Below are 14,139 nucleotides of genomic sequence, written 5' to 3' on the forward strand. Positions count from 1 at the left end.
CCCTTACGTTCCCCCCGCCCCCCGTCGCACGCGCGTGACGACGCACGGTGCGCGCGCAGGGCGGGAAGGCGGGGCGGGGCGGGGCCGCGGCTTACGCAGCCGCTGGGGGGCGGAGCTCTCGGGTTCCTGGAAGCTGTGGGGGCGGGGCCGAACCGGCGGTGCTGAAGCGGGAGAAGAGGGGGAGCGCGTGTCCGCGCGGGGCGGGGCAAGGTGGGGGGCGCGCGCGAGCGGCCCCGCCCCGCCAGGTGAGGCCGGGAGGGTGGCGGGGTGAGTCGGGAGCGAGTGGGTGTTGAAGGGGCTTCGTGCGGGACCCCGGGGGGAGCCCGGCCTTGGGCGGCGGGGATGAGTGAGGGGGACCGTGCTGCCGCAGCCTCCTGGGGCCCGGTGTGCCGGGGTGCGCCTGGCCGCCGTGTCCATGCACCGGGCTCTGCTGTCTCGGAGTCCCGCTCGCCTCGCGCGGCCGCCGCCCCGCCGCTCGCGGCTGCAGCCTGAAGCAGCGACGTGGCAGGAGGCGGTCGGCAAAGCCCGGCGGCTGTTCCTCCTCCGCTGTGGAGGAGGTGGCGAGGTGGGTGTCCCCCGAGTCCGGTTAGCCGCGCTCCGGCCGCCCTGCCGGCATGGGACGGAGCCCAGCTCACAGCTGGTCCAGAGAGGCTCTCCCTCCCCGCACCTCCCTCGGCCGGCTGTTGGGGCCCCGGGGCCCGTTAACGGGTCGGGCGAGTAACGGCGGCGTTGGAGGCGGAGGACGCGGCTCCGGTGCTCGGCTCCGGTTGCCCTGTGCCTCCCCCGCCGCTGGGAACGAGCCGGCGCCAGGTCAGCCCTGAGGGGTTGGTCTCGCTCCGCTGCTGTAGCGCTTCTTCTTGCTGGGATTAGGAGCAAGAGCACTTAAAAAATATCAAAGAAAAATAAGCACATGAAATATTTAATCCTTTTAGCTAGCCCGTATGCCGTAGTTGCGGACTTCTCAGGAACCAGACTCCTTGTGCCACCTTCAGCGTCGCAGTGTATCGTTTATCCCCCTTCGATGGTCCTTGTAACGCATCCTTCTCTCAGGGGTGACCTTATCGCTGTCTGCCTGAAAGGAGGGTGTAGCCAGCTGGGGTCAGCCTCTTCTCCCAGGCAACCAGCGACAGGACAAGAGGACACAGCCTTAACTTGTGCCATGGGAGGTTTAGGTTGGACATCAGGAATAAGTTATTCACAGAAAGGATGATTATATATTAGAATTGTAGGTGATGGAGTCACCATCCTGTTTTAAGGAAAGACTGGATGTGGCACTTGGTGCCGTGGTCTAATTGATGGAGTCACCATCATGGGATGGGAGGTGTTTTAAGGAAAGACCGGATGTGGAACTTGGTGCCATGGTCTAGTTGACACAGCAGTGTTCAGTCCTAGGTTGGATTCAATTTTTTTTTTAAACTAAGAAAACTATAGTTGTATAACAAGATCATGGCTTGTTCTATTATGTAAGCATCTTTGAATAACACATAGCAGTAAAATGCACTTATTTTGTCTCGTGTAACCAGTTTCTGGAAGTACTGTTTACAGTGGTTTTTATCCTGCCATCCAAAGGGCACTGACGGTGAGGCAGCAGGATGAAGGTGGAGTGGTGTAGTCGACTTGCCCTTTGCTCCAAGACAACCAGCCAGACCTTTCTGCTTGGAGGAGTGTTCATTGCATTGGGTTCAAGTCGAATCCTCCTGATGAAGTATTCTGCCAATGAAGGTACAGTTGGGCAATACCCATAATGTACCTGGAATAAGAAAGCGTTGATATTTGGGCTAAAACATGCCCCAAAAACCTACTTCTCCACCTGCAGAGTTCTTTGCGTAAACATCCTCTTATATTTATAGGGATGTGTTTCTGCACTGGAAAATTTCTGTCCAGCCAGTAGACTACCATAGAGGTGTAACTTGGGTTGCAAGGTGTATGATCTACCTTTAAAAGATGAGGCAGGTGTTTTATTTTATAGGGAACTCTTCAAAGATGACATTGTTGTGTAAGCACTCTTGACAGTAGATGATTTGATTGAAATGTTTTCCTTGCAACAGGCTTAGAAGAGAAGTGGTATTCTACTGGATAAAGTGCTAAAACTGGCTGGTATTGCCAGTTCTAAAAGAAGATTATGTCATCCTGAAGCTGTTTTTTGTGGGGGTTAAAAGCACCGTATTGGTCTTTGGGGAAAGCCTTCCCATTTTAATTTGTTTTTAAAACAGCCATATTCTTAAGTTCTTCCAAAAAAATTCTGCTGTAAACTGGGACCAAATGAGGAAAGATTTCAACTCAGAAAAGAGGCTGTTCAGGAAGTTGTATACCATAAACTTTGAAACATTTATAACTGAAGTTCTGACAAAGCCTTTTGTGACTAAAATTGTGATTGCAATGGTTATAATAGATTCTTGCTCAAATTATGAATGCAGGAGACAGAAACTGATTGTTTACTCTCTGATTTGCTGGATCCCACAGATAACAAATATGATTACCTTCCTACAACAGTGAACATGTGTTCTGAAGTAGTAAAACTGGTCCTATGTATAGTGTTGGCAGTCTGGAATAGGAAAAAAGGTAAGTACCGATGTTTTAAATAACTAAAATGTGTTGACTTTCTAAGATTTGCTGTCCTACAAACACTTTTTTTTTAACAATAAATGACACTCTCCACTTGCTCCAGGTTTTGCATTGCAGGTGATTTTTGCTTTTTCTTTCTTTTCTGTCTTGATGTAAAAACTATGAGAGATTAACTTAATAGCATTTCAAAATGGTACAGATCAAATATTTAAATTGGCTGAGGACGTTCATGTTAAATTGAACTGTTGATTTTGTCTACTTCTCCAGGAAGCAGTCATGGCTCTGGCAAGCTGATAAAATTTTCACCTTCCCTAGTTAGTACAGACTTACCTAAGACAGTAAATATATTCAATCAGTGTTTGCCATCATTGCCTACTCTTGACTGCATGTTTTCTGGTTTTCTTTATTTTTCTTTCTTTAAAAATCCAGATGTCTGAGTTTTGCTGAACTCAATGTGTTGGTGCTTCAGGAGAGGATTAGATATCATTCAGTAGTTTTAAATCTATGCTAACAAAGTACTTTTGGGAGCAGCTCTGGAGTAGTCTAAAGTTTATCACAGTCTTCCTCCTAAAGTTTGTGTCCTGAATACCTAAGTAAATGTCATTCTTTGTGCTTTGTCCTTTCTTTTTTCTTTTCTTCCTATCATGTGCTGTGTTCTGGAAATACTGAATCCTGGTTTATTTTGTACTTCTGGCTTTACTGGCTGACCTTTGGGTGCTCTATGAAGGAATCTACTGTCTATGTTGTTGTTCCTGTTGTAGATTTGATCAGTAATCAACAGTAAGTCACACCCAGTAAGCATGTCACTGTTGTGTAGGGACTCTGGGGTGCTTTTTGGCCCTAAAAGAATGGTTGACAATGGAATTTTTGCTCAGAGTGGACAAACACTGTGATGGATGTAACAGATGCTGTGACATTTTCTTTGCTGAAGCAAGGAAGTGAGCACCACACAGGGTTGCTGCTCCAGCTGTGTTCTGCCCTGGAACATAAGTTCCTGTGTTGCCAGAGAACTGAGGAACCCAAGGGTTTTCAGTTTAATGGTGTTCCTCAAAAGAGGACAGTGGTACCTGTTCTGTTACAAGGGAACAAGCTTTCAACAATAGGAATGAATATCTTTCTTTTCCTTTCAGAAAAGGGTTGTATGGATCATCTCTCTGAATGTTTTTCCTGGAAGAATGTATGCAATTCCATTAAATGGTCAATTCCTGCCTTTCTTTACTTTTTGGATAACTTGATTGTCTTCTATGTACTGTCCTACCTCCAGCCAGTAAGTATACTTACCCCGAATAACATGACTTCTCATGTCTTAGTGGGTAATACTGGTCTTAGGCTATCTACTGTGGTAACACTGGCAAGGCAAGATTGTAACTGAGTTCTCTGCTGTTTTAACACAGAAAGAATAATCTGTTACCTTCCCATTCTCTTTCCCACTGGTCAGGGTTGTACAGCTTTCAGCACGGACAACTCTTTATATTTTCTCCATCCAATGTGATTCAGAAATAGGGTGAAGTGCTTAAGAAGTGGGAGGGTTTTTGGTACTTTTCTTCCCTTGCCTTCTTCAACTCTGTATTTCTCTTTCAATCAATTTGTTTCTCTTGCTATTATTTGAGCTGCACATTTCTGTGGGGCTTTTGCCGCTCTGTGTATGTGACATAAAGTGAATTAATATAATCTCACGAAGGGAATAGGTGTAACAGAAACTGAGGAGGGGATGAAGAAAATGGACTCAATCTTTGCATTTGTTTGTTAGCTATGTTTAGGTATAAAATTTAGTTGGTACTTTCTTCTAGCTACCCTCCTCCTTTTGGATGAACCTGCATATGCTCAGGAAATTGTACAGGTTTTGTGCTTGCTGTTATTTTTGTATCATGATACTTTTTGGTTCAGAATCTATGTTTGCAGTAAGATGGAAACAGATGGTTTGTACTTGCTATAAAGTACTGTGGCTGCCCCTGTTGAACATTAAAATAAATGGTTTTCTACCTTCTCTATCAGAATTTCTCTTTAAAATAGTGTTCTCTTTGGTGTATATTTCTGCTAGGGAGAGACGAGACGAGAGTCTAGACCTGGACTCAGCTGTAAAAACCTCGTAAAATCAAGAGTCAGATATCTTAAAATAACACGCACAGCTGCTTGGTTCTGCGGTTTTTTGTATGTTTTTTTTTATTGATGGGATTTCTTTGTTGGTAGTGGCTGGGGTGATTTTTGATTGGTAGGGGTTGAGTTTGGGTTTTTTTTGGTTTTTTTTTTTTTGGGTGTTATTGTTTTGTTTTTTTGGGGTTTTGTTTAATTGTGGGTCATTTTGGTTTGTTTTGGTTTTTAGTTTTAGGAAGGAAATTCAGCAATAATATTTGTAGAAGAAAAGCCTGATGCATAGGAGGCTACATAAATGCTATTTTTCTCTTAAGCAATTTAATTTGGTTCAGTTTAGGTAATCCTTGGGAAATGGACAGCTTTTGTTTTACATACATGCACACCCAGGCATACCTTGTCTTTGTCCCCTCAGAACATGTGCTCTAAGATTCCTCTTAGATTTTAATTAGAGAAGTAATAATTTTATTAGTCTTAATTTTAATTAGTCTTTTAATTAGAGAAATTCTATGATGGTTAGCTGAAACTGTAACATTATTATGATAAAGAAGTATTAAAAGAGATAACTAAATATCTCTAAGATAGAATATCTTGATAATGTACAAGACCATGAATGTGAAATGTGAAGATGCTTAAAAGGAAGATGGCCATACCCGACTGAACTTGGTCATGTGACTTTAAATACAATGTAGTTTTGGGACTAAGTAGTACCTGGGTGAGCAGCTGCTGGAACTAGGGTTGCTTTGGTGAGATTTTTTTGCTTGAAACTTCAGCTATAACTGTGGATACTTTTTAGTGGCTAAATTTCCTAGAGACTTACCTTTTGAGGCTTTACTTGTGACGTGCAGATTAGTGACATGGGGAACTTGGTATTCATATTCCTTTTCGTCTAGAACAGAGATCTCTTGAGGTTTCAGAGAAGAAAGTGAGTCAAAATTAATTTTTTAAACTATCCTTTGAAATATTTTGCTCATAATGTTACCAGAGATGTTGGATGGGGAGCATTGACTGTAAAGCAGAACCAGAGTGTGCATGAAGGCTCTTTTTTTCCAGAGTGATTTCTGCCAAATTTCCTTGTTTATTCAATATTTTTCTCCTTCCACAGTGTTCACCTAACATGAATATTTACTGAGTTTTAATTTTGCAAAGAGGAAAATTAAGATGTGTTTTCTTAGGGAGGTGTCTGATTGTTAGTAAGTGTTCAGCTTACTTGTGAGCCTGTGTTGTGCTGTTTCATCAGAATTATTGTTCAGCAGATGGTATGTTGGGATAAAGTGGAGTGAAGATAATGAGAAAAGAGTCTGTGCTTTTGCTCTGGTGAAGGAAAAAGACACTCTATAGCAGAATTGGGAATGTGGAAATGATGAGAAAATTCAAGAAAAAGTCTGTGTTTTGTACTCCTGAATCTAAATATGCTTATGTGTAAAATTGTCTAAAAAGCTGAGGCTCAATGGGACCAAAAACTTCAGCTGCCTGGATCTGTTGCACATTTACTGACTATGCAGGGCAGTCTGGAATAACAGACACTAACACAAGAGACATGGAATATGCCACTCTGCAGGAAAGGGGAAAACTCATCAAAGGAGATGCATGGGAAAGATCAAGTTTGCAAAACACCCCCCACCCTCATAAAGAGGATTTTTTATTCCTACTGGTGCTGGTGGATTCTGGTCTTTATTGATAACTGGAGGGCTTAAAAGAGCCTTTTCTTGGTCTGGTCTCCCAGTATATAGTGTCTAATACAGAGACAAAACAGACAATCCTTGCCACAAGAAGTTTGCAGTTTGGGATCATGGCCATGGATTAGAGCACTGATGGTATTATATAGTTATTTTGAAATTAAACAGAAGCTTTACAGTTGTCTTCAGTTGTACTTCAAAATAGATTATTTTCTTAAAATTACAGTTGCAGTCTTAAAAATTCAAGTCAAGCACCTCTTTATCTTTGATTAAACTCTACAGCAAAAGCACTTGACATAGAAGAAGTTTGTTTTCTGCAAGTGGCTTGTCCAAGTTTGGAATTTCATGAACACTGCAAATGGCACTGCAGCCAGGAGCAAACTCCTCTTGCTTTATTCTTTGCTTATTCTCATTTTGGAGCAACTTCCTCCTTTGTGCCAACACAGCTGTTTTTGCAGCTCACTGGTCAGCCCAGCTGGGGAACTGATCTGACCGAAAACTAAACTGTTCTCTGCTAAGTAAGTTTTCTGTTGCAGTGGTTTCCTCACATCTTCATTTCAGTATAGCTTTCCCCACTGCAGTGGAGCTTGGGCTCTATGGTTTCCCTGGGATTTTGAAATGGGACTTGACTATCATTTTACAGGTGTGTTATTGTACCACTTGGGTGAGGAAGAAAATTCAGTACCACTGCTTTTCACTCTGGCACGTTGCAGGAAGGTGAACACTTGAAGTCTGTAGGTTTTTGTGTCCACAGTGTGTCTGAAGTATAACTTTATTCCTCTCCTTCTCTTTCAAGGCAATGGCTGTACTCTTCTCAAATTTTGTCATTATAACAACAGCTCTTCTCTTCAGGATAGTGCTAAAGTAAGTAATATTTGCTACAGTAAATGGAATTTAAATCTTCCCAGCTTGGATGAAGTTAAGCTACATTTTTTCTCTTTGTCTGACAGGAACAATAATTCTCTTTTCTTGCGGCTGTACCCACTTGGAGAGGTGGTTTTGTTTTCTACATCTTAAGGTGTAGGAAATAATATGTTATTATGTTATTAGGAGTCCCTTCATATACCTACACATTTGGTCAACTCTAGTAGGAAACAGTTGAAATCATGATTATATAGTCATTGAATGGTAAGAAGAAAGCTTTCATTTATACATTAAATATCTTATTTCATGATTGCTAGTACTTACCAGTCTGTTGCAGTTCTTAATTGAGTGTAAATGTGGTCTAGTAAGAGGAAATGAGATGCACAAAAGTGAAAGATAGAGATGTGTTTGGTTCATTACTCATGTGACAAAAGCCAGACTAAGTGTTCCACTTTGCAGAATTTGTGCTCTTTATAGTATTATTTAGATTTAAAAAGACTATCAGGGAAATGGGTATTAACCTTTCGCTGTAAAAGTTGCTTGTGCTGAATATGGCCCAAATAAGCTTTTTCTATATGTGTTAATATGCCAAAACAGTGCCTGATAGTCTGACTCTAAATGCTTTTTCTCATTTTAGTTTTGTCTCTTGTGATGTCACAGTTCATTTAATCTTCCAAATTTTTGATTTTCACCAAGATAAACAGGCTTTGTTTGAGTGGAAAAACAGCATAAATAATTCTAATAGTCTTATGAATTACATTTGTAGATTTATAAGAGTTACCATCATATAATAGTAGAAAAGGACTCCAAGTCATAGGGGAAAAGAGCAGTATAATAATGACGTTTTCCAAAGAAAGTTGGCAATTATTTGGATGTCTGTGATGTTTTTACTTTATTCATCCGACCTTTGTTGCCATGGAGACAAGAGTTGCTTTTAAGTTTTTAGGTAGTCAGTATCTAGAAATAATGTGATCTTGAAAGTCCTTCCTTATTTCTTCAGAATACTTTATTTTATACTTCTTTGTTTGCCAGACTTGGCCCCCTTTGCCTTAGTAAATCATGTTGTATTTTTGCATTTTATTGTATTCTGAAGAGACTTTTCTTTACACCTATATGTCTCCTTATCTGTGGCATTATGTCTTTTGTATGTTTTATAGATCTGGGTGTTCTGTCATTTAATTTATGCCACTGTGTTTCTAAATTTAGTGGCTTTTTTGTGTACCAGGCGAAGACTCTCTTGGGTACAGTGGGCGTCTCTGGTGATTTTATTCCTGTCCATCGTTGCCCTGACTCGAGGAACTGGAGGCCATCAGCACAGCTTGGCTGCACATGGATTTCATCACAGTATGTTTTTTAGGCCATCTAACCACTGCCTTCTTGCTACTGGACCTGAGGAAGCATGTGCGGAAAAGGGCAACTGTGCAGCACCAAGTTTCCTTCACAGCTTCCAGTGGAATGTGACCAGTACCATGGCGGGAGCATTGAAGCCTCTCCGCCTCAGCCTGGGCCATCTGCTTATTCTAGTTCAGTGTTTTGTGTCTGCCCTGGCTAACATCTACAATGAAAAGATGCTGAAAGATGTGGATCAGCTTGGGGAAAGCATCTTCACACAGAACAGCAAACTCTATGCCTTTGGAGTGCTGTTCAATGGGCTCATGCTGGCACTGCAGGCTAAGGACCGGAGGCAGATAGGGAACTGTGGCTTCTTTTATGGGCACAACATCTTCTCCGTGGCTCTTATATTTGTCACAGCTTTCCTGGGGCTGTCTGTAGCCTTCATCTTGAAGTTCCGAGACAACATGTTCCATGTTATGACTGCTCAGATCAACACTGTCATCATCACCACTGTGTCTTTTGTCATCTTTGACTTCAGGCCTTCTCTAGAGTTCTTTTTGGAAGCTCCTGTAGTCCTTCTCTCCATATTCATTTATAATGCCAGTAAAGCAAGAGGCTTGGAATACGCCAGTCTGAGGGAAAGGGGAAAACTCATCAAAGGAGATGCATGGGAAAGATCAAGTGGGGTAAGGCTTTTCAGTACTTGTCTTCTTTGGTTTCTCTTTTGTTTCGCCTCCCTTTACGCTATATGTTTGGAAGAATCAACTTGTGTGCGAAGGGACTCATCCCTCAACACCAAAGTTCTGCAGTATTTCTTAAAGTCTTGGGTATTGCTTTCCATTTGCCACTTTTTGAAATCATGAAGCCTAGGTAAGCATTGCTTTCCTGCTGCGACTGTAGACAGTCCTGTGAGCAACTTCAGCTTTGTACAAATCTTTTCTTGAAAGCTTTATAACCAAGAGAGTTTACTTACCCAATTGAGAAACTGGAATTGATGCCTGGGAATTAATTGTACCTAAGTAGAAGTGGTAAGTCTGTCTAGCTTAGGCCACATGATGAGGAAGCTAACATTTTTGATGTTAGAGTTCTTTCTGCCATAGCAGTAAAAGATAGCTGAAGACAAAAAGGCAATGTTTAAACACAGAGTTTTAACATGCTTTGGGGTTTTTTTCTTGCTATATATTTCCTCTAGGCCTGCTAGTGTTTTTGTTCTGATTTGAACAGTGATCTAGTCAGCTAGAAGGTGTCAGGGACAGCTTGCTCCTAGAGCTGTCGTTCAGCTGAGCTGAGCAGTCGCCTGATGGGAAGGGTTCACGTTTGTGCCCGTCGGCCTGAGGATGCACGTTGTAACCAGCAGAGAGCGCTGTCCCCACTGCGTTCCAGCAAACATTAAACTTTGAGAGCAAGCATTAAACTTCCCAGAAATTCCACATGGTGCCTTTTTAGGTTGTTGTTTAATGAACAATAAATAACACAAATTCATATATTTTTGGTGTGCCAGGTGTCATCTATTTTAGCACTTACACCTAAGCAGCTGTTGTAGAAACGAATAGCATTATGTGAGCATGCAAAGCCAGCTATATCTTGGGCTGCATCAAAAGCAGTGTGACCAACAGGTCAAGGTAGGTGATTCTGCCCCTCTGCTCTTGTGCGACCCCACCTGTAGTACTGTGTCCAGCTCTGGGGATTTAGATGTGCTGGAGTGAGTCCAGAGAAAGGTGATCAGAGGGCTGGAGCACCTCTCCTATTAAGACAGGCTGAGAGAGTTGGGGATGTTCATCCTGGAGAAGAGAAGGCTCCAGGGACATCTTCTAGCATCCTTCCAGTACCTTCCAACCCAAACCATTTCATGATTGTATGGAGGAAGGGGCTACACGCTGTTTTAGGCAGTGAGTCACTAAAAAGTGTTAAAGATTCAGGGAATGTTTTTTACGAGTATGTATTTCCTAAACCTTATAACACACTTGTAAGAGATTTAAATTACAGGGATTATAGGATTTTGCTTTAAGTGATACTTTTAAATAAACCTTAGTCTTTTTTTTTCAGTGCTATTAATAACAAGATGACTTTTGGTCACATTGTTCTCTTTTGCTTCTGGTTCCTGTAGGATGGAGAGGAATTTGAGAGGTTGAACAAACCAAGCAGTGACATCGATACAGATGAAGATTCCCTCTAGCATGAAGCTGTCTTGGAGGAGTGCTATTGCTCACAGTGAGAGAGAGCTAATCTTTTATTAATATAGGGAAGAGTTATTTTTCCCCACTGACAGACTATTTGGAACTGTTTTGGGGCTGGATGTCAAATGTGGATAAGGACAATATTCAAGCTGTATATATGGAAAGTTGTATTCATTTGTGCCTGTCTCCCAGTGTCTGGGGAAATCGAAGTCTGGAATGCAGCTGGTGAATTTTATATGCAGCTTACGTGGCCTAACTTTGAAAGAGCTTGAATAAAACAAAAGTTTATTAAACAGTATGAATGCATCATCTTTTTTTTTTGTGTGTGTTGAGAAAGGCTTTGTGTAGAGGCTTAGTTTGCACTGAGCCCACTACTGAAAACAAATATTATCCAGCTACAGTAATGCCCTTCAACATCTGGAGCACTGAGCAAGAGAGTGCAGGTGGGAATATCATCTGGTGTTGTTCTACCCTGGCAGACTGATAAGGTCTTGCATTCATTTTGTAGAGAGAGAAGTCATTCTGCAGAGTGCCAGGCATAGTGATCTCAGAATTTCTGTTGAGGCATCTGCTGGATTGTATTTTGACTGAGATGGAAAATAGGTTCCAAATTATTCAGAGAATTTTGAAATAGGCAAGGGAACAGGGAAACCGATAAGGGATTCCTGGTGTGTTCCAAAGCCTCTTCTCTCAGAGCAGTGGAAAAGATGTTGGTTTATAATTTCCTCCCTTCAAAAATGTGTCTTTCATAGTTGAAAGATACTGTCAGAAGAATTCTTAAGATAAGCAATGAGTTCAGTGTCAGAGCCTCATACCAGAGTATATAGTAAGCAGTAAGTGATGTATTTCTCTGGACTGAAGACAGTCTAGCCTTTGTTCCCCTCTGCCATCCTGTCCAGTCTCTGTGTATAAAGCTTATGTGTTCTGTATTAATGGTTTATTGCTATATTGACATACCTCCTGTCATTTATCCATCAAGAGGGCAGCCTGTTTTCATATGTGGCCCATGGTTTATAACTGTTAAATTATAAATGAATCTAAAATTTCTATTTTTTTTCTGTATTTTATAGAGTATATATCAAGAATGACCACACAAAATTAATTTTATGTTGTTGGTAAGGAGTTTTTTGCATCTAATTTCATTGTGCTTGTATAGGAGGCTATTTCAACATAAGGAATCCTAGTTATTTGCATCAGAATCAGTTTGTACAGAATGAATAGAAGGTATATCTCAGTGTAAATTCCAGAAATTCCATTGCTCTCATTGGTTTATGATGTTGTATGTTGAGAAATGAAACTTAAAAAAATCCTCAAATTGTTAAAGGCTTGGTGGCAATGAGACTTTTTTTTTCATTTCATTCAGCTTTACAGTATATACCTGAGTTTGTTGCCTTTTTCAGTCACAGCTACCAACTTTGGCAGGTACTTTCAAAAAGAGTGAAAGTACTATTAGCTTTAGATTGCTTTGCATTTATGTGAGCTGTAAAATTTTACATGAAGTTCCAAAGACCTTTGCCTTGCATCAAGTGAGAACATAGAAATCAGCCAAGATCTTACTTCTAAAGACAGCATCAAATCAAAGATGAATATCTTAAAACTATATTTGACCTTTGTGCACCAAGAGACAGGAAATTTGGAAATGACTGATCTTCAGCTATTATAAAGTGCATTTAGTTCTTGCTTTCAACTCTTGTCCTGCTTAATGATTTTCTTTTCTGTAAATTTCTCCAGCGCTATCATGCTTGACTTATTTTCCAAAGTCTAGATTGCACAGAGGTATTGGTTGTATAACTGTTGATCCAAGTTTTTACTCATGCTACAGATTTGGTTCTGTCTAACATGTAGAAATCTTTCTGTTATCTTCAGGTTAGAGGTCTCAGAGAAATTATGTTGGAGGCCAGGAAGGTTTCTTATTATGACTGAGAACCCTTTGCAGCGACAGGAATGTTAATTGATGTCTAAAAATGGGTAAGGATTTGTATCCACTTAGCAGTAACATAGGGTAAATAGTAACCCAAAGCATAACATGCAAATGTTTGCAGCTGTGCTATTCATGGCAAAAGTAAAATTTAGTGTATAGGTGAGATTTGTTAGACAAAGTGACTGAACAATAGTCAGCTGGAGAACAGTCCTGGAGAGCAAAGGGGAGCAATTCTATGAAGTTACGTTTCAGATAGATAATGTGAAATCTCACTTGATTAAGTACTTCCACTATATGGAAACTACTTCATGTTGGAAAGCTTAACTTATATTCACTCAAAATTACAATAGGGAAATTTATGAGGATGTTTTTGGAGAGCAGCATTAGTTTGGCACATAGTCTTTAATGAATACTTTGGGCAGAGTGCTCTTGCTAAGCTTTGGTTTAGAGCCCAGATTCACGAATGTTTGAACTTAATTGCTGCTAAGGGTATTATGTTCCTCCCTCCGGGTTTGAGGAAATAGTTCACAAAACATCCCAGGAAGAGAGGTGTGTTCATGTTCCTCTTGCTTGTAACAAGTCAATTAAAGAAGTATTTATTTTGGTTAATTTCATCTATTTTGTGAATGTAGCAGCTTCAAAGACAGACTGTGGATGAAAACAGCCCTCTTGGAGCTGAATCAAATGCCATAGATATGTATAAGAAAAGACTTTCTTTATCACATAGAATCTTCCCACTAAGATATGTTGAAAAAGGACCTTAATCTCAGTAAATCTGTCCTCAGAATGATGCTGCAGGGGCAGATCCAGTGATCTGGATTTGATTTGTTTTGCCAAATGAAGTCTTCATTTGGAGAAATGAAACTCCTGGATGCTTATAGCCAGCAAGATAGCTACATGTTGTCGTTGAAATAATATTTTGGCTTGGTGCTCCTTCTAGCTTTGCTTTTAGTTTTCCATAGAGAAAAGTGGGTTGCAAAACCAGGATTTTAAATCATTGCTTTAAGTTTCTGGGTATTTTGTATCATTTTGTAATGAAGGCAGAAATAGACACCAGAATGTAGAATAATGCAGAGTCTTCTACAAATTCCATTAATATTTGGACGTGCAGTTTTGGTTAAGAGCCCATTCCTACCTCCCTTGATAAGTGGACAACTTGTTTGAAGTTGTCTTTTTAATGCAACTCCCACTGAATGCCTAGGCAGGGTTTGGTACTTGCACAATTTGACTTTGAATTTCAGGCAGGCGTATAAACAAAAGGCCATTTGGATCAGGTGCTGTGCTCTTTTTAATGTAAGTTAACCCTTGCAGCAGCGCAGAACATTTAAATTTATGTGATTTGTAGTGTGAGTTAAAAGGGCTTTCATTTAAAGACTTTACATGAAAACAAGATTGCAGGAAAGTTTAAACGAACACCTGAAAGAAAATGCTCCAAGGGTGTGTTTCTTTCTGTCTACAGGAGGTGCCTGTTAGGCATCTGGTATACTTTCCTCTGCTTTTGCTTTAG

At 40.9% G+C, this 14,139-nt stretch overlaps 1 protein-coding gene across 2 annotated transcripts; it reads left to right on the forward strand.

Annotated features, from left to right (window-relative positions):
* The first annotated feature begins 146 nt into the window (after positions 1-146).
* SLC35A5 (solute carrier family 35 member A5) lies at positions 147-11,009 on the forward strand. 2 transcript variants are annotated; one of them, XM_066572083.1, is made up of 7 exons: positions 147-245; positions 1,570-1,722; positions 2,464-2,562; positions 3,696-3,832; positions 7,132-7,199; positions 8,425-9,220; positions 10,642-11,009. In XM_066572083.1, the coding sequence occupies exons 2-7, from the start codon at positions 1,593-1,595 to the stop codon at positions 10,708-10,710; spliced, it is 1,299 nt and encodes a 432-aa protein (XP_066428180.1). In that variant the 5' UTR covers positions 147-245; positions 1,570-1,592; the 3' UTR covers positions 10,711-11,009. The 2 variants fall into 2 exon arrangements, with proteins under 2 accessions (XP_066428180.1, XP_066428181.1); XM_066572084.1 differs by lacking the exon at positions 147-245 and adding an exon at positions 489-565.
* The last annotated feature ends 3,130 nt before the right edge of the window (positions 11,010-14,139 follow it).

Source organism: Molothrus aeneus, chromosome 2 (genome assembly GCF_037042795.1).
Source record: "Molothrus aeneus isolate 106 chromosome 2, BPBGC_Maene_1.0, whole genome shotgun sequence".
NCBI lineage: Eukaryota > Metazoa > Chordata > Aves > Passeriformes > Icteridae > Molothrus > Molothrus aeneus.